The 19,511-nt window shown below is 38.9% G+C and overlaps 1 protein-coding gene across 4 annotated transcripts in view; it reads left to right on the top strand.

Moving 5' to 3' along the window:
* The window catches only part of TRAPPC12 (trafficking protein particle complex subunit 12), a 141,163-nt gene that overhangs the window by 32,690 nt on the left and 88,962 nt on the right, over window positions 1–19,511 (top strand). For all 4 annotated transcript variants that reach the window (XR_011647482.1, XM_012520619.3, XM_058287936.2 and 1 more), the window contains exon 3: window positions 2,611–2,727. Coding sequence is in view for 3 of the 4 variants with exons in the window: in XM_012520619.3 (XP_012376073.3) it covers window positions 2,611–2,727 (117 nt within the window). In the remaining variant the exon portion in view is untranslated. The remainder of the gene's footprint in view (window positions 1–2,610; window positions 2,728–19,511) is intronic.

Raw genomic sequence — 19,511 nt, 5'->3', positions numbered from 1 at the left:
AGTTCAGTCACATAGCAGTAGTTAAGTTTGTCATATGATGTTTGTCATATCTTTTCAGCTTTCATAAATGGGATATTTGTTAGTCATATATATGCTTATAGCTCAGGGAATTTCCTGAGGTAACTAATTCATAGGGAATTTTTAAGAGCAAAAGAACATTTTTGCATTGTGGCCTAATTAATTGAGAATGTCACAGGAATGGAGGAATTAAGTCGGTCTTCCCTCATCAGCATTAAGATTTGATTTTGCTCTTTGCCTAGTTCATTGCTCCTCTGGCTCAGATAATGCTCTTTGTCTAATACAAGTTGCATTCTTGCAAAGCTTTATGGAGCCATATGTCTGAGTTCTTTTTATTTTGCCCTTTAATTATCCCTCCTAGTTCAGATAGCTACTTCTGTGGCTCTGGCATTTGAAGTATTTCACCTTACTCTCTAAAAGTGAAAATTTTAAAATTGCTGCTTGTAGATCTTTTTCTCAGTATAAGATGTGTAGCTTGGCCTCTTTAAGCACAGGCTTTGCACCCAGGGGAAGAAATAGATGTGTGACCTAGAGCCACCCGAAACTCTCTGCTATAGGCTGTCAGTTTCTTTTTCTCAGTAGAAGGGTGTCAGCATAAAGGGAGAGGCAGACAATTTCAGCTGCTCTTCTGCATCTCTTGCTAACATGGTTTATATATTGCTTTTTTTTTTTTTAATGTCACCATTTTGGAATATAGCAAACGATTGAATAACCTTGCTTATAAGTGGAACTATTTCTGTGCTTTTTTCTTTAATCCAACAAGAATAAGAAAACAATAGGAAAGGAACTGGGACAATTGTGATGTCTGTGCTGGACACATTTAGAAATTGATTTTCTCTCGGGCACCATTTGCTCTCCTGCTGTCCACCCGCAATACTCACATTAGCTTTCCTGTGGTTCGAAGGTAGGCTTTTTTGCTAGTGAGATGGAAAGATTTTGGTCTTGTCCAACCCCTTTCGAGGTTATCCTAGTTTAGGCTTCTGTCTGAGGTTCACTAGGGAGTTGTGGAGACCTCAGGGCTTTTGTGCTTCTGTTTCTCTGCCAGGAGCCCTCAAGGATACTCTTGAGCAGCACCGCAGCCCTGCCCGGAAGCCGAGAGCCGTGTGTCACGGGAAGGGCAGGCTGACCCCGGGCTACCCCTGAGCCCTGTCACCTTGCATTGCAGAAACTTCGGAGCAGCTGCTCCCCAACCCCAGCACCTTTCCTAGACAGTGGCAAAAGAGGGAGATGGCTGTTTCAGAGCTCTCTTCATGTCACAGCTCTCTGTCCTCTTGCCCGTCTTACAAATTCCCCTTGGTACATCAATGCCTTTTCAAGAACTGCTTCATTGCTTCTGCACTGCCGCTTCTCCTTGGTGAGTCAGCCACTAGGCAGTGGGCCTGCAGCACCTCAGGGAGAGGTTCTTCATCCTGATAAGCCGGGATGTATTACAGCTACAGAGCATTTCCCTTACTCCTAGGATTCTTCCTAGGCATTGTGGTACAGCCACCAGCATCATGTCAACTTGTAGATCTTTATAGCTTTCTTAGCATGTTAGCATTATGAGACCCCTGTTTTCTTATGTCATTAAAATTGGTAATTTCCAGCTCTGGCTTTTTTTTTTTTACCTTTTTCTTATAGCCATGGAAAATTATGTTAGCTTATAAATGCTAAAGCCCAGATTTCTTTCTTTGGAACATTCCCATGTTTCACACCAGCCTCAGAGATTTTTCCCTGGACATTCCAGGTCATTGGTTCATGTCCTGTTTCCCTCATCCTCAAAAAAGCACCCTTTTTCCTCTCCGCCTTGCCTCTCTACTTCTTCCTTTTAAATTAACATGTTTCAAATTCCACTTTTAATGTTCTTAAGCCCTGACTATAAATCAGTATAATCTGAGAAGCCAGGTAACAAAATAGATATTTCCCTAGTACAGAGGTTAATTTGGACCCTTCCCTGGTGTGCAGCTTAAAATGTGCCCCTCTTTTCTCTTGGAGCTAGAAGAAGTGGGTGAGCAAGGTTCTAAAGTGCTTACTCAGAAAAGAGAGGCTTCTGTTGTTCTTTGATTTGGGGAATGAATTTATTTAAAAGAAAGCTGGCATTTCAGTGCTGTTACTAGCTTAAAATTTTTAAACTCTGGGCCCTAAAGCTTTTCATAGAGGCCCAGGCAACCTTGGTGAATTGATGGGATTTGAGCAGAGCTGCTGTTCCAGCTTGACTGCTCCAACATGAGCCCAAACCACAGCATTTTATTCCTAGTCAATTACTATGTGTCCTTTATTAATGCAAATGTCACTTCAAGCTCATGGGGCCCTAAGGCCATCACCGTAAGCCATTCTACTGACTTAGTTTTGCCTCTTATGTTAAGCCTGGTAAAGCTGGTGATTATTTACCATTTCCTCTTCAAAATAAAGAGCAATTCTAAAAATAAACATTTTATTAATAATCATAGTGATTTAGCTTCTGGTTAGTTGAAGTTTTTCTCTGCTATAACCACTTTTTGTCCTCCATCAACCAATGGATAAAAAAGTGATTGGGGCTAGTTATGGGTTCTGGTTAGCTGAGTTTAATTAACATTTTATTGTCTTGACATATTTTTCTTATATTCTTTCAAGGGAGATGCAGTTAAAGACTTAATGCTTCGCTTCCTGGGTGAACAAGCTGCAGCAAAACGACAAGTCTTAAAGGCCAACTCAGTAGAACAATCTTTTGTTGGATTGAAACAACTAATTGTAAGTAACAGTGTATTTGTTTTTCAGTTTGTTTGTTTGTTTTTAAATCCTGCTTTCCTTCACAGTGTTTTCCCTAGAAGCTAATTACTTTGAATATATTATCCAAATTCCTTGCACAAAATAGAATTTCATGGGATTAGATACCATACTTGTGCAGCAAAAATCATCATATCAATACAGATGGGAAGTGGACATGGCTCAACTGATAGAGCGTCCACCTACCATATAGAGGGTCCAGAGTTCAATACCCAGGGCCTCCTGACCCATGTGGGTGAGCTGGCCCACACGCAGAGCTGCCGCATGCCAGGAGCGCCGTGCCATGTAGGTGTGCCCCTGCATGGGGGTGCCCCACACACAAGAAGTGTGCCCCACAAAGAGAGCCACCCCACTTGAAAAAAAGTGCAGCCTGCCCAGGAGTATGCCGCACACATGGAGAGCTGATGCAGCAAGGTGATGCAACAAAAAAAAGACGCAGTTTCCCAGTGCCACTGAGGGTGCAGGCAGACACAGAAGAACACACAGTCAGTGGACACAGAGAACAGACAATGGGGGGTGGAAAGGGGAGAGAAATAAATAAAGTAAATCTTTAAAAGAAAAAAACAATACACTGATAAATTTTAAGTCCAATTAGTTAAAAAGCTATTATTGTAAATGATCAAATTATTTGACGTACCATATTCTGTGAATAAATATGCTTCATCAAATAAAATGAATAGAGATAAATCATTTTATATTCATTTTTTACTACTCCATTTCCTCCATTTGGTATAGAAGGTAACTGGATAGATTTCTAAACATTTTAAAACTTTACCATTAATTCCATAGATAATGTTTTTAATTCATTAATTCTGGATAATCAGTACTGTGCATGCTGAGTTGTTTCTAGTGAACTTGCAATCTTTATGAGAACATTAATATTATTGGGTTGCTTTTCTAACTTATTAAGGAAAAAATACTGTAAGTTTATCATGTAAGTTTCATTCAGGAATTTTAAGGTAACCATGGTGGCCATATCTCAAGCTGTATTCTCCTTTCCCCAATTTAGTGCCACTCAGATATTCTAGAATTGTTCCTCCATGATCTCTAGCTAGGTACCTAATGTAGATTTAGCAAAACCATTCTTCAAGTGTCTGTGTATGGTCAATGGGTGTGCTTTGTGGAAGAGATTTAAAAAATGAAATGCTTGACTTTGATAATGAGAAGTTCCACCAGCTGTGTAAAAACTCTTGCTTTGAAATTTAACTCTCTCCCTGGCTGCTTTTCAGTGACACAGCCAGCCATGTACAAATTGTTAATTTGGGTGAGCAGTCTGAAGGAGATATATCAACTTTTCACCCTTTGAAAAGGAGAATGAAATTTCTTGCTTTACTTGGCTTCATTTTTTAAGAGTTCCTATTTCATTTTTCTCAATTGTGACTAATTCTTATGTACTAAGCTTTGGATTTCACCTACTTTAAGCACGCTGCCGTTCTTAAGGCTATAATAGTTTAGGGGGTTAGAAATTTATTGTGGATTTAACTTTGCAGCCCATTTAAGCCAGCAGTGAATTAAAAACTAAATAAGAAATGAAAGATTTTTTAAGTTTATTTTGGAGAAGAACATGGTTTAATCCCATGCTTAGAGGTGATCATCTTTTGGATTATAACAATGATATGTAAATCACTTAGTTGCAGAAGACTTTAGAATAAGACTCAATAAAATAAACCCGCGGTTCTTTTTTTTATTACATCACTCCTACCGTTAATTCAGTAGCAGTATTTGAAAGTTAGGAAGAAAGCCTATCGTTCTGCCAGAATTAATGATGTTTGTTGGACTAACGTCCTGAACAAAACTGCAGGAAAGGAGTTATTTGTTGATCTTTAATAGTAACATTTAGCAAAGTAATAAGGTTCTTTTTCCTAATTAACTACTTCTCTGGAATTCAAATATCCTTGTAATTATGTGTAGCTCTGCAGTTTCTGTTCTACTTTAGAAGCTATCAAGGATTCAAGATACAGTCCCTAGCCTGCCTGTTATAAGGACTGGGTGTCTACAGCTCCTGCAATGTTTAGTTCTCAACAGTGTCAAAATACAATTCCAAGTGCAAAAACAATTAAAAAAAAAAAGTGTTGCTGTACAAAGGTCTTTCAGTAAGTATAAGTGGCAGTATTCCACTTTGATTTTCAAGCAAGGATATCCCTCCATAGGTTACTGAATTTCATAAATCCCTCTTGTTTTTATTTAAATACTTCACCTTTCATTTTCCAATGTTTTTTGTCCGCAGATCTCTTGCCTCCTGTAAGAGCAAAAAGGGAAACAAAAATTAAAACCTTCCCTATTCCACTCTAAAGTTAGTTTCTTATGTCCTTATTCTTTTGTCTTGATGGATGTCTTTCTCTAATCCCTGATCCTTTGCCTGGAAAAACTTTCTTGGCTCTTGCAATACCTATGAGCTGTTTTTGAGAAAGCTTTGAGCATTGGCAGAGCACTCTTAGCAACTTGGATTTTGTCCTGACTTCATTATATGTATGAACTGGAAGAAGATGACATGTCACCAGTGTCAGTAACAAATGCTTTAAATTGGAGTGGAGGCAGAAGCCAGATTATAAAAATTAATTATTTTAATAAATACCAGGAGGGTGGAGATTGTCTGTCTTGTTCACCATTGAAAATCCAAGGCCTTGCACAGTGCTGAGCACTTAGTAAGTGCTCAAATTTTTTAAAATAAATAAATAAAGGAATGAGTGAATAAATAGATAAGAGGAAAAAGGCAGGAGGCTGCTCTTTTGAGAAAGAAATAGAATCAGAATGTTGGTTTTAAGAAATAAAGAGACTTCTATATATTTATAGTGGAGAAGGCGCTTATAAAAGGAATAGGTGACCCAAAACCCTCAAGATTGGGAAATGAACAATGGACTAAAGTCAACTTATTATTATTATTCTATTATAGACTTATTGTTACTCTAGCAGTGGAAAAGCTCGTATATTGGTATAAAGGCAGTGACCACCGGTGGTTCTGAGGGGAGGAAGAGGGAAGAAGAGGTATAACATGGGCACATTTTTGGGATATTGGAATTATGCTACATGACATTGCAATGACAGATACAGGCCATTATACATTTTGTCAAAACCTATAAAATAGTGCAGTACGAAGTATAACCATAATGTAAACTATAGACCTTGGTTAGTAGTGGTGCTTGAATATGTGCTCATCAATTGTAACAAATGTACCACACTAATGAAAAATGTCATTAATGTGGAAAAGAGGGGGAGGAGTGAGGCATATGGAAATCCCCTATATTTTTATGTAATATTTATATAACTAAAGCTTCTTTGAAAATAAAAAATAAAACTTTTAAGTGATAGGTGAAATACATGAGTGGTGATAACTAATAGAGCAAATCCCAGAAGAGTTGAGAAGAAATGAAATCACAAATAGGAAATTAATTTGGAAGAAAAAAAAGCAGTGTTCCTTCTTCTGCCATGAGGGAAAGGGAAAGGATTAGATAGAAATCGAGACATTTTGAAGTAAAGAAGAAAAAAACTAAATGAACTTGCATTAGTAGCATTTGTATGCTCTGCAAAAAAGAAAGTATTCTTGGGAAGCAGATTTGGCTCAACTGATAGAGCACCCACCTACCACATGGGAAGTTCAGGGTTCAAACCCAGGGCCCCTTGACCCATGTGGTAAGCTGGCCCACACACAGTGCTGATGCGCACAAGGAGTGCCGTGCCACACAGGGGCATCCCTCACATTGGGGAGCCCCATGCTCAAGGAGTACGCCCTGCAAGGAGAGCTGCCCCACATGAAAAAAGTGCAGCCTGCCCAGGAGTGGCACCACACACACAGAGAGCTGGCTCAGCAAGATGACCCAACAAAAAGAGACACGGACTCCTGGTGCCACTGACAAGAATACAAGCGGACACAGAAGAACACCCAGCAAATGGACACAGAGAGCAGACAATCGGGGGGAGAAGGGGAGAGAAATAAATTTTTAAAAATAAATCTTTAAAAAAAAAGTATTCTTCTGAAAAAATGGAAATGAGGCTAGGCATGTCAGAAAGGTCAGAAAAGTTGGCATAACCTCTGTTAAAAATGCGATAGAAATTAATAAAACGTCTGTTTAGCAGTCGTGAAGGTCCATTAGGGAATAAGAATTTCTATTACTGCCAATCAAACAGTTTTTTGTTGTTCTTTTGGTCTTTGTGTAAACATGTATGATAGTTCAGACCATATAAAATACAATTACTCTTTATTTTTTGTCACTTTGCTTGTTATCACTAATAGAATTACAGAGTTGTAGAATGTTATAGTAGAAACAATGGTGAAATATTCTAATCTAGTATATTTTTGTTTTCTTTTATTCCCTCCTCACCTTCCAATATCATAAACACTTTATGTTCTTAGTAAAAGTCTGCTGGCTGAATTGAAAAAAGAAAAGTTTATTTTTTATTTTATAAATGGAGGTTCAGTATCATTTAAAGGTTGAGAGGAGTAGATGGAAAGATTTAGGGCATTTTCTCTAGTGTCCTTTTTTTTTAACAAATCCGTTTTATTGATTCATATTAATAAAGCATACAATTCATCCAAAATATACAATCATTGGTATTTGGTATAAACACTTAGTTGTGCATTCATCACTTCAATCATTATTAGAGCATTTTCATTATTTCACTAAGAGTTTAAAAAAAAAAAATTCTTCAACTCTTAATCTCTCTCTGTTTCCCCTTCTGTATATAGCTGCTATTTCTGGCTATTCTTACACAATTGTTTATTTATTAAGCAGTTTTATTGAGATATATTCACATACCATACCATCTTTCTAAAGGGTATAGTCAATGGCTTTTGGTACAATCACAATCTAGCATATTTTTAACTGTGTTTCAGGGAACCCTAGAGTACCAGGTAGACACCTGTGGGATGGACCAAGAGAGCCAAACTGGGAGGGCCATTTTCATGGAGAGCATTTCAGCTGTGTCTTTTTCATGTACTGGAAGTGAAGTTATTTCAAGATTCCTTTTGGGGGGCAGTGAAAATAGGGGATGGTTTTGCCACTTAAAATAAATTTGTAAAATTAGTGTAGTCCAACATTCTCATTTTGCAGATAGAGAGCTAAGGGCTATCAAGGTAAAGGAGTCACCCCAAGACAACAACCCAGATAACCTAACTCCCTAGCCATCAGTTCTGTTTCCACTTCCCTGTATTTCATTCTTGTTCAGTCTGCACAATCCAGGTTCTTCTCGGTGACATTAGGTGATCAGTGGCTGCTTTCCACCAAGTGACTTAGTAATTTTGAACCCTTGAATGCATGTGCTGTCAGAATTATGCTTTGCAAGACAGTTTATAATAACCGCATTGTATCCAGGGGTAGGATTTACCTATAATGGAAATCACTCAAGAAGTCATTTTATATCCAATGAAACTGGCATTTTAACAAATGAACTCAATTGTTTCTCCTACTTTATTCATTCAGTGAACATGCAGTAAGCCTTTTGTGTTCCAAGCAATAAAGATTGCTACGACATACTTCCTGCTTCCTTAACCATTTATGGAGTTTACTGAGATTTAGAAGTACTGTATCATTGTTTTTAAAATAAGTGCACAGTCAAGATTCACAAATTTATTGTTATTCAAGAGTTAGACACTAAGCCAGTGTCTTCAGACTCAACAAAAAATATTAAGCTATACACTTGACCAACAGCAGTGAAATTTGGTTTCTCTTTCTTCTTTTTTATTACTCTCCTTCCACATCCTACAGAAGCTACTTGTACCACATCTTAAATATCAGTTCTCTGAATCATAATTCCCTCACTGATAGGAATCTTAAAATTACCAACATAATATCACTCAGGACTTTCTTTGCCTCAGAGCTGTAGTCTCCCAACTTTTCGCCTCTTGAAGGGCTAACTGTACCTTTACACAGTCCAAGAGACCAAACCAATCCCAGCACTCTTGTAACTCCTCTACTTTACTCTCTCCAGATTATGGAAACATTATTAATGAGCTCACTGAAAATACACATAACAGTATTTCTTTACTCATTAACCAGAAATAAACATAAAAATCCATCAGAGACACTATTCTAAAATAGAAGTAGAAAATTATCTGAATTACTGGCATTTGAACATGGGGAACATATATGCTTCTGGTAGTCTGTGAGCTACTCAGAATTGTCTTTTTCTCAGCAATCTTTATCATATACTCAGAAGAATGTGGCCTCAAAAAGGTTAAGAATCACTTGCTTAAATGGTTCACAGATGTTTTATACACAACACAATTAAAGTTTAATTTTTAGTAAACTTTCATCAAATGCTTCCTAAACAAAAATTCATTGAGTTTCCATTACGGACAAGATTCTAGAATTGTTCCTGTGATTGACAAGATTTGGAAAAGAGAGATATGGGGATACCATGTGTGGTAGTTTGAAATTCTGTATACCCCAGAAAAACAACTTAATCTTTTCCGTATGGGTGCAGACCCATAGAAAGTAGGCTATTTCAGTAAGGTGCGACCCACCTCATTCAGGATGGATCTGAATCCCTACTACTGGAAGCCCTTCATAAGAGAATAAAATTCAGACAAAGAGAAAGCCAAAGAAGCAAAAAACTGAAAGCCAGGAAACCCAGAAGAGAAGGGAGAGTCCATCAGATGCCATCGTGTGCCTTGCCATGTGGTATAGGAACCGAGGATCATCAGCAGCCAGTCTTTGGGAAGAAAGCATTATCACCTTGATGATGCCTTGATTTAGACATTTTCTTTGCTTCAAACTGTAGGTTAATAAATTCCCATTATTTAAGCTGAACCATTTCATGGTATCTGCTTTAAGCAGCCTAGGAAGCCAAAACACTATATGATTTTAAAAAGGAAAAAAAAACCACAGTAATTAAACAATCAAGGAAGCGGATATGGCTCAAGCAATTGGGCTTCCGTCTTCCATATGGGGGGTCCTAGGTTCAGTTCCCGGGGCCTCCTGGTGAAGACAGCTGGCCTGCGTCACCAAGAGCTGGCCCGCAACATGAGCTGACACAACAGAATGACAGAACCAAAAAGAGACACAGAGGAAAGACAATGAGACACATAACAAACCAGGAACTGAGTGGCTCAAGCAATAGAGTGCCTCTCTCCTACATCGGAGATCCCAGTATGCATTCCCTGTGCCTCCTGAAGAGAAGACGAGAAGAGAAGACAAGCAGACATAGACAAGCACGCAGCAAATGGACACACGAGCACAGGCAGCAAGGGACAGGGGAGAATAAGTAAAAAATAAAATAAATTTTTTTAAAAAATCAGTATACATTTTAATTTACTAATAAAGTTATAGGTCTAAATAGATGACCACCTGAAACTAATAAAATGAATAGTATATCCCATTTTTGAAAGAATTGTTGCCGTTCCTATTATTTGGCCTTGAGAAAACTGCTATAATAAACAATTATAAATAGTAGGCTGTATTAGAAGTATGACTTTATCTAATGATAAGTTTAAAAACAACACAAAGCCATACACAATAATTGTAATTGATTTGTTCTACAGGTTAACTTTTGACCCTTCTTTGTTTAATCCTAGTATTAATAAATATATGCAATGGTTTGATTTCTTTTTCATGCATTAAAACTGCTTGAGACCATTAGAGATTTTATTAATGATCCTCACAAAGGGACCTGTTTAAGGTAGGAAGTATACTTAGGAAAAGATCATTACCTTACTCTGGAATTTTAATTATATCCTGAAATAATTTCTATCATCTTTGAGACTAGGAAAGAGTTACTAAATGTATTTTCCTAAGTAATGTCAGAGTGTTCTAAAATTGTAATTTACAGAGGAATGAATGTCAGAGCTTGTAGAGAAGGACATTTTAATCACTAAGGTATCATATGTAGAGTTAGTGATTTCCTTTTGAGTCTTAGATGGGGAAAAGTTATGTACCTACCATTATTTCCTTGATTCATTTTTATTGGACTATTTTTCTCTTCTTTTAGAATTTGTTGAATGCCTAGGTTCAGTTTTTCAAAAAGAATCTATGTCTTATTTCCTAGTTTTCTTTAAAGTATTTATTTAAATTTAGATCGTTTTTCTCATAAACTAACTTCATTATCAGAGTTCCATATATCATACAGTAATTGTAAGGTTTCCATAAGATTTCCTTCACAGATTTGTAAGGTCTTACATGGCATACCTTATATTTTAATTTTAAAAATAATTTTTTCACCAAACATTTCTGACATCTAATATTGAAAATAGAGGAGGACCAGTAGGAATGTGGAAAACATTAAAATAAAAATAACAGAAAACATACAGAGAAAATAAGTAATTATAATTTCAAATAATAGGAAGCATATAGTCATAAGAATGGCTCTCAAGATTTGCCATGGTTATATGCCATTATTCTGAAAATAAAAGATTCCCAGGGAAGTGGATTTGGCTCAACTGATAGAGCATCTGCCTACCACATAGGAGGTCCAGGGTTCCTAACCCATGTGGTGAGCTGGCCCACGCGCAAGGAATGCGCTCCGAAAGGAGAGCCACCTGGCGTGATGAAAGTGCAGCCTGCCCAGGAGTGGCACTGCACACACGGAGAGCTGACGCAGCAAGATGACCCAACAAAAAGAGACACAGATTCCCGTGCCGCTGACAAGAATAGAAGCAGACACAAAAGAACACACAGGAAATGGACAGAGAGAGCAGACAACTGGGGGGGCAGGGAAGGGAGAGAAATAAATACAAAATAAATAAATCTTTTTAAAAAATAAATTGGTATATCTGCTTCACAGAGCAATTTGACAATAATTGACATAAAATATGGGGTGTATAACCTTTGAGCCAGCAATTTCACTTCCAATTATATACTTTAGAAAAGTTTTCATACATGGGTTTATATAGACATGTTCTAGAATGTTTGTTGCAGTATTATTTGTATTAGTCAAATTTTTTATTTGAAAGAGAAGAGGAAATTATTTTATGTATAGTCAATTAAATATTGAGCAGTTAAAGTAAATGAACTGGAGCTCCATTCCTTAATATGGATAAATTTCAAAATGTTGAACAGTAAAAGCATGTTGCAAAAGGCTACCTTCAGTGTGTTAGCTTTTTTTCATGTTTGAATACAGGTCTCTAGTTCCTTAGCCACAATTCTGAAATCCAAGAAAGCCGTGAAAACTAAGTTTATTTTGGTGGCAAAATCTGATTTCACCCAACTCATTTGATGACCACCCTCCATAAGTCCCACCTTTTATTCTCCTCCCTTCCCTGCCCTGCTCTGTGCACACACGGCTGGTTCTAGGGACTACATCTCCCCGGCTCAGTTGCCCTCTTGCTCCCATTTTGGTTAACCTAGTGGGCGGCAGGTGGTTACAGGTGGTGAGAGCTCCCTCTCTGCCCCATGGTAGTTTCTTCACAGCCCAGATTCTCTCCCTAAAGGCTTTGACTCCTCTTAGGCGAACTTCCCAACAGCGACAGCCCTCCTCAGTGCCGCTCACAGGACTCCTCCCTTGCACCTTTAGGTGTCGGGGCGCTATGGTCTTCCCCCTTTGGCTAATCTCTGTGTACACCAGTATCCCTAATTGGTTCTCTGAACCTTACTTACTGAACTTTTGCAAGCAGTCCCTTCATTAAACTGCTTTCAGTAGCCCCTTTGCATATTCAGTAACCCTTGCTCCCTGCTGAACCCTGATGGGCATGATGGCAAAACCTGGCCTCAATTGATGAGAAACAGTTACAGTCTTTATTGACTCCATTTTGTATGAGCAAAACTAGTCCTATATCTGGAAATATTTATGAAATACAAAATAAACTTGAATTGTTTATAATATATATTAAATATTTTATATTCTCTCATCAGGAAATAAAGATTGTTTCAGCAAGTGTGAATTGTAAATGGTAAACTTTTCTAGCATAAATATTTTTATGTTCTTTGTTTTAAATTTTTATTGTGGTAACAAATACAACAGAAAATAGAACATTTAACCATTTTTAGATACACAATTCAGTGGTGTTGACTACATTCATAATGTTGTACTAACATCACTACCATCTATTACCAAAACTTTTCTATCACCCCAAACAGAAACTCTGTGTCCATTAACCATTAACTCCCCATTCCCAACCCCTATTCCTCTTTTCCTTCATTTTTCTGTTTTTGTTTTTTTTTTCTTTTAAAAATGATGATACTGGAGAAATCATTCTCATCTCTCTGTTTCTTCTACTTGCATGCCTGACTCTCAAACCAGAAGATAACCCAAATCTAAATTAGAGATCAGAGGAGCTATGCTTAATCCTCTCCTCCTGAATTATAATAGAAAGGCTCCTGCCTGCCCCTTAATAGAATAAAATGAGCCACAGATCTGAGTTCCAGTCCTTGCCGCATTTCTCATAAACCCAAAATCTTCAAAAGGTCTGTTTAACTCCATGTGCTTTCTGTTTCTTAATCTGCAAAAATAAAATGGAATGGAGGCGGCAGATGTGGCCCAGTGGTTAGGGTGTCCGTCTACCATATGGGAGGTCCGCGGTTCAAACCCCTGGCCTCCTTGACCAGTGTGGAACTTGCCTATGTGCAGTGCTGATGCGTGCAAGGAGTGCCCTGCCATGTGGGAGGAAGGGCGCCCGGCTTGCCACAGTAGCAAACGGTGCGGCAAGAAGTGATACCGCCTCTGCCCACTGGGCCTAGATAAGGTGACCACGCCTGACTAGGCCTTTGCTGCTAACGGCTGGCCGGCGCTGCCCTCCCCCTTTTTATCTCCCGCCTAGCCCAACATCCGGCCAGCTCTCACTCCCCCTTTCCCCTCCCCTATTCCAAACCTCTCAGCCAGCCCTCTGCCTAGCAACCGCTTACATTCACCTATCAGGAAGCAGTACCCGCCCACACCTATCAAATCCCTCCACACAGTCCCTAACCCTATAAAGCTGTGTCCCCTTCCGCTATAAACCGGACTTGCGCACAGACCTGGTCTCCGCGGCTTTCTTCCTCCCCTTGCCGTGCATCCTCCACGCCTGAGAGCCCCTCTGAGGCTGTCTGCCGTAGCATCAGACGCCACTGCGGTCTAGTCTGACCCCTCCAAACCGCCCCCCGTCAGCATCGGGGTGCAAGCCGCCCCAGCCGCACTGCCATGCAGGGGTGTTCCCGCATAGGGGAGCCCCACAGGCAAGGAGTACACCCTGTAAGGAGAGCCGCCCACCATGAAAGGAAGTTCAGCCTGCCCAAGAATGGCGCCGCACACACAGAGAGCTGACGCAACAAAAAAGAAACACAGATTCCTGTGCCACTGACAACAACAGAAGCAGACAAAGAAGATTCAGCAAATAGACACAGAAAACAGACAACCAGGGTGGGGGGGAGTAGAGAGAAATAAATTAATCTTAAAAAAAAAAAAGATGGAATGGAGGGGAGCTGGTATAGCACAGTGGTTGAGCACCTGCTTCCCTTGTACGAGGTCCTGGGTATCTCTGGTACATCCTTGGGAAAAAAAAAAAACATGGAACGGAGAGTCCCCTAGATGGCCTGCCAGATAATATTTTGTGTATTAATTATCTCAAGTAATTATGTAGTTCTGACTCCTGGAAAATTGTCTATCAGGTTAGTAGAAGTTTTTTAGATTTAACTATATTTCATTTATAGGCTAATCAGTATTAATCAGAAAATTTTTTAGCCTAATAAATGCACACTTAGTCAATAGTGGCAATTATCCATGTAAATGTTTTATATTCAGTCACGGGAAAATTATATTGTGAGAAACTGTAATGGGAGCATAAACATTTTCTCCTATTTTCAGTAAGGAAAGAAGCCACTTTTTTAGATGATTTATATTTACTGAAAAAAAGTAAATAATTAAAATGGTAGGTTTTTGCTTCATTTTTAATAGTAATCTAGTTTGATATATAGAAAACACAACTTTCTATATGAAATCTTAGCAAGAACTGAAGACTTTTTACATGATATATTTTGCTAGTTTAATCACTTATGGAGCATTTCATATTTGCAAAGTACTTGCAAATACTTTTATTACACATTTAAATGTTTTATTAGTGATGAGTATTATATAGTTGATATAAAATAAGATAGGAGTCTTTACTGTATAATATTTATTTGTTTCAAAAATGTGTAAGTACGCATGACCAGATTTTCTCAGTCGTGTATTTTTATACCCACACAAGTTCTAATTGCCTTTGAGGTCTGTAAAATAGACAACAAATTGAGTTTACTGGAATTATACAAGCATCAGGGAATTGAATACCAAGAAATTCATTATCCACTATATCTAAATCCTTAATTTTTCAGGGGAAAAAACCTCTTTCCATGTACTTTAGCTATCAGACTCAGTAGGTCATATCTCCTATATTTGGTTTTTAAAAAAATGTCTTATTTCAGCAAGCATTAATTTAATACCTGCATATCAGGCACTTTGTTCCAGTTACAAAGATGGAGGGCATATGTTTCCTGCTCTGAAAGCAGTCAGTGTCATGGGAGGGGAAATGGACATATGCGCACGCCGCTTCTAAGAGACTGTTAAGACTCCGTACAAGTGTATTATCCCATAAGAGTCTCATCTACAACTGTGCTATCCTTTAATTAGCAAACCTTTTTTTTCCTGATTTTATAACGAGCACATTATTTTCCTTCATAAACTCTTTAAAGCTTCATTTATATAACCACAGCCTATTAACATTTGAGTATATGTATATATACATACGAATTTATATGTACTATAGTGTGTATATGTATGAATAAATATGTATTTATATTTATATATATATCCTACTCAGAAATTCATATTATACTTACATATAGTTCTGTATCTTCCCCCCACACACACCCCAAGATGGCTCCCTCATCTGTCTCCTCACTTTCTGCTTATTGTCTCTGCCCATTGTGTCTGATCGTTGTGTCTACTCATCTTCTATAGGAGGCACTGGGAACCAAATCTGGGACCTCCCATGTGGGAGGCAGGTGCCACTCCCGTATCTTTTTATTTAACATTTTTTAAAGAGTCTTTAAAAACATTTTAATAGCTGTGTAATGTGAGTCTATTATAAATAACTTTGGGATGAACCATCTTCTATAGAAATCTTCTCTCTATATATGATTATTTCTTTTGTATAAATTTTAGAAGGGGAATCACTAGGTCAAAGAATATGGGCGTTTTGAGGCTCTTAATGGAATTGCTCAGTTGTTTTTCAGAAAGATTATAGCAGTTTACATTTACCAGCTGCATTTGAGTGCATGTTTTATCATATCATTGTCTACTCTGAGTTGTATCCTCTAAAAATTTTTTTTTCTAATTTCTTAGACTAACAATCTTGTCTTAGTTTTCCCGGCTGCCATGGCAAATACTACACAGTGGTTTTTGGCTTAACAACAGGAATTTTTTGGCTCACAGTCCAAAATGTTAGAAGCCCAAAACAAGCAAGGCCATGGTTGCTTCCCAAAGTCTGTAGCCTGGCAGTGTTGGCTTGCAGCAGTCCTTGGTTCCTTAGCTTGCGACGCTGCCTTCCTCCCATCACAGGGTAATCTCTTGCTCCTGGGTCTGCTCCTTGATCTCTGCTGACTGCCAGCTTCTGGCTGGAACTCAGCCTAAGGCCCAATCTGATTCGAGTAGGCCATGCTTCTCCCAGAAGTAGCATCTTCCAAAGGGCTATTTACAGTGGGCTCATACCTACAGGAACAAGGATTAAGATTTCAAACGTGTATCTGTTGAGATACATAATTCAGTCTACCACACAAGGCATTGCTTTTTTCTTTTCTTGATAGTGAAAATCCATTCACTAGTAAATTATAGTTTTCATTTCTTTGATTACTAGTGCAGTCAAACGTTTTTTCATTTACTTTCTTTTTCTCATTCTGTAGGATGCTAGGCATTGTACTAAATCTATACTTTTAGAAATTTTTTGGATATACCAGACAAGTACGCTGCCACTAGAGGAGAAGCAGGACATAATCATAATTAACAATTAGCCAAAATCTCAGACCACATGTAATAAGAATGCAAAATAAATATAAATAGTATATAAATCATATACTAAAGCAGTATTTCTTAAGTTTTTTCCCATGTTTGGCCGCCTAGGGAAACTACACATTTTCTTTTTCTATTTGCCCATTACCACCTCCACCTACCATGAAATTGAATACTAGGGAGTAAGGGTTTGTTGGGTTGGGCTGATCTTTGGAGATCCAGTAATGTTGTAATATCTAAGTTTTTTTTAATCTCCACCCAATCAAATTCCACCCTGTGGGGACAATATCATCTCACTGAGAATGAGTATACTACTAATTAAAATAGGAAGGTATCGCCAGGGGCAGGAAAGTGATCACTGGTGAAGTAAGACGTGGTTAGGTTTTGAAGGCTCGGAGTCTTTGGGCTAGTGAACGGGAGAGTGTTTCAGGCTGGAGGAAGAGTAGGATGAACTAATGTGACAAGGTGTGAATACATACACGGAGCAGCTTATAGCTTGACTAGATTATATGAAAAGGTTCCTGAAGGGAAGTGACAAGAGAAATAGATGAATTATATTGTCATCCAAAGCAGATTTTACCATCATTTCCAGCTCTTGAAGGTGGCCAGTTGAAGGACTTAGGGGTGACAGCAGTTCCCTGTTAAAAGAGTTAAATACTTTTAATAATCTATTTTGAATGATTTATATGCTGTGTGCTTCCTGTGGGTCTACACTTTTAATTTTAGACCCGGTCTCTACACTTAGAACTTTGATGAAAATTAGGAATGCATTTTAAGCAAAAATAGGGAAATAAGTTGGTAAGTACAACATGAAAAAGTCTGGCTGAACTATAAATATTGGGCACAAGTAAGGAGCTGTATAATTTTAAAAAGGGGGAAATTTATTAGAACTCACCAAATATTTCTGAAATACCTACTGTGGGCAGAGCACCATATTCATTTTTGAGAGTTATACAAAAAATAAATTACATAGGTCTGCTTTCAAGGATCTATCAAGGGAAGCAGATTTGGCTCAACTGATAGAGCATCCGCCTACCATATGGGAGGTCCAGGGTTCAAACCCAGGGCCTTCTGGCCTGTGTGGTGAGCTGGCCCACACGCGGTGCTGATGCACGCAAGGAGTGCCATGCCACACAGGGGTGTCCCCCGCATAGGGAAGCCCCACGCGCAAGGAGTACGCCCCTGCAAGGAGAGCCACCCCACACGAAAAAGCACAGCCTGACCAGGAGTGGCGCTGCATGCACAGATAGCTGATGCAGCAAGATAACGCAACAAAAAGAGACACAGATGCCCGGTGCTGCTGACAAAAATGCAAGCGGATACTGAGGAACACACAGTGAAATGAACACAGAGAGCAGACAATGGGGGGTGGGGCAGGGGGGAAGGGGAGAGAAATAAAAAATAAATCTTAAAAAAAAAAAGGGCCTATCAAGAAGAAAACAATTCAGTACAGTACATTTAGTGCTAAAGAGACAACTTAGGGACATTGGTGGAATTTAATTATTACTTACAGTTTTTATTTGTAGCATTTCTAAGTAAAACTTATATTCACAAAAATTGACAGCCTGTGTAGTAGTGCTCCAAAATGTATTCATCAAATGCAATGAATGTGCCACACTGATGAAAGAGGTTGTTGTGGGAGAAATGGGAAAGGGTGGGGATTGGGGATATATGGGAACCTGTTATATTTTCTTTTTTTTTTTTTTAAAGATTTATTTATTTGTTTGTTTGTTTGTTTATTTATTTCTCTCCCCTTCCGCCCCACCACCCCGGTTGTCTGTTCTCTGTGTCTATTTGCTGCGTCTTCTTTCTCTGCTTCTGTTGTTGTCAGCGGCACAGGAATCTGTGTTTCTTTTTGCTGCGTCATCTTGTTGTGTCAGCCCTCCGTGTGTGCGGCGCCATTCCTAGGCAGGCTGCACTTTTTTCCGTGCTGGGTGGCTCTCCTTACGGGGCGCACTCCTTGCGCGTGGGGCTCCCCTATGCGGGGGACACCCCTGCGTGGCAGGGCACTCCTTGCGCTCATCAGCACTGCACATGGGCCAGCTCCACACTGGTCAAGGAGGCCCAGGGTTTGAACCGCGGACCTCCCATGTGGTAGACGGACGCCCTAACCACTGGGCCAAGTCCGCCGCCTCTTTTTTTTTTTTTTTAAAGATTTATTTTTTTTATTTATTTCTCTCCCATCCCTCCCCCCAGTTGTCTGTTCTCTGTGTCCATTCACTGTGTTCTTCTGTGACCGCTTCTATCTTTATCAGCGGCACCAGGAATCTGTGTTTCTTTTTGTTGCGTCATCTTGTTCTGTCAGCTCTCCATGTGTGCAGCGCCATTCCTGGGCAGGCTGTGCTTTCGCACTGGGCAGCTCTCCTTCTGAGGAGCACTCCTTGAGCGTGAGGCTCCCCTATGTGGGGGACACCCCTGCATGGCAGGGCACTCCTTGGCGCATCAGCACTGCACACAGGCCAGCTCCACACGGGTCAAGGAGGCCCGGGGTTTGAACCGCGTATCTCCCATGTGGTAGGCGGGACGCACTAACCACTGGGCCAAGTCCGCTTCCCTGTTATATTTTTCAATGTAACTTTTTGTGTAATCTATGTATCTTTAAAATTTTTAAAAAGCTAATAAAAAATTGACAGTTTTATTTTGTCTAACCAATACAAACCCTATCTCTTTATGTAGAACTTTTTAATTTTATGTTGCATTTTATATTTTTTGAAAAACTAACATTTATTCAGATACCCAAAAGTAGAACATGATTAACAAAGTATGTATATGTATAGTATATGTATAGTATTGAATACTATGCAGCATTAGAAATTAGGTCCTAAGAAGACACTTGAGGTTTAGGAAAATTTGAATGAAAA

This window comes from Dasypus novemcinctus, chromosome 25 (assembly GCF_030445035.2).
Source record: "Dasypus novemcinctus isolate mDasNov1 chromosome 25, mDasNov1.1.hap2, whole genome shotgun sequence".
NCBI lineage: Eukaryota > Metazoa > Chordata > Mammalia > Cingulata > Dasypodidae > Dasypus > Dasypus novemcinctus.
The sequence above is the reverse complement of the archived record's forward strand: the minus strand, read 5'-3'. Positions and strand labels throughout refer to the sequence as shown.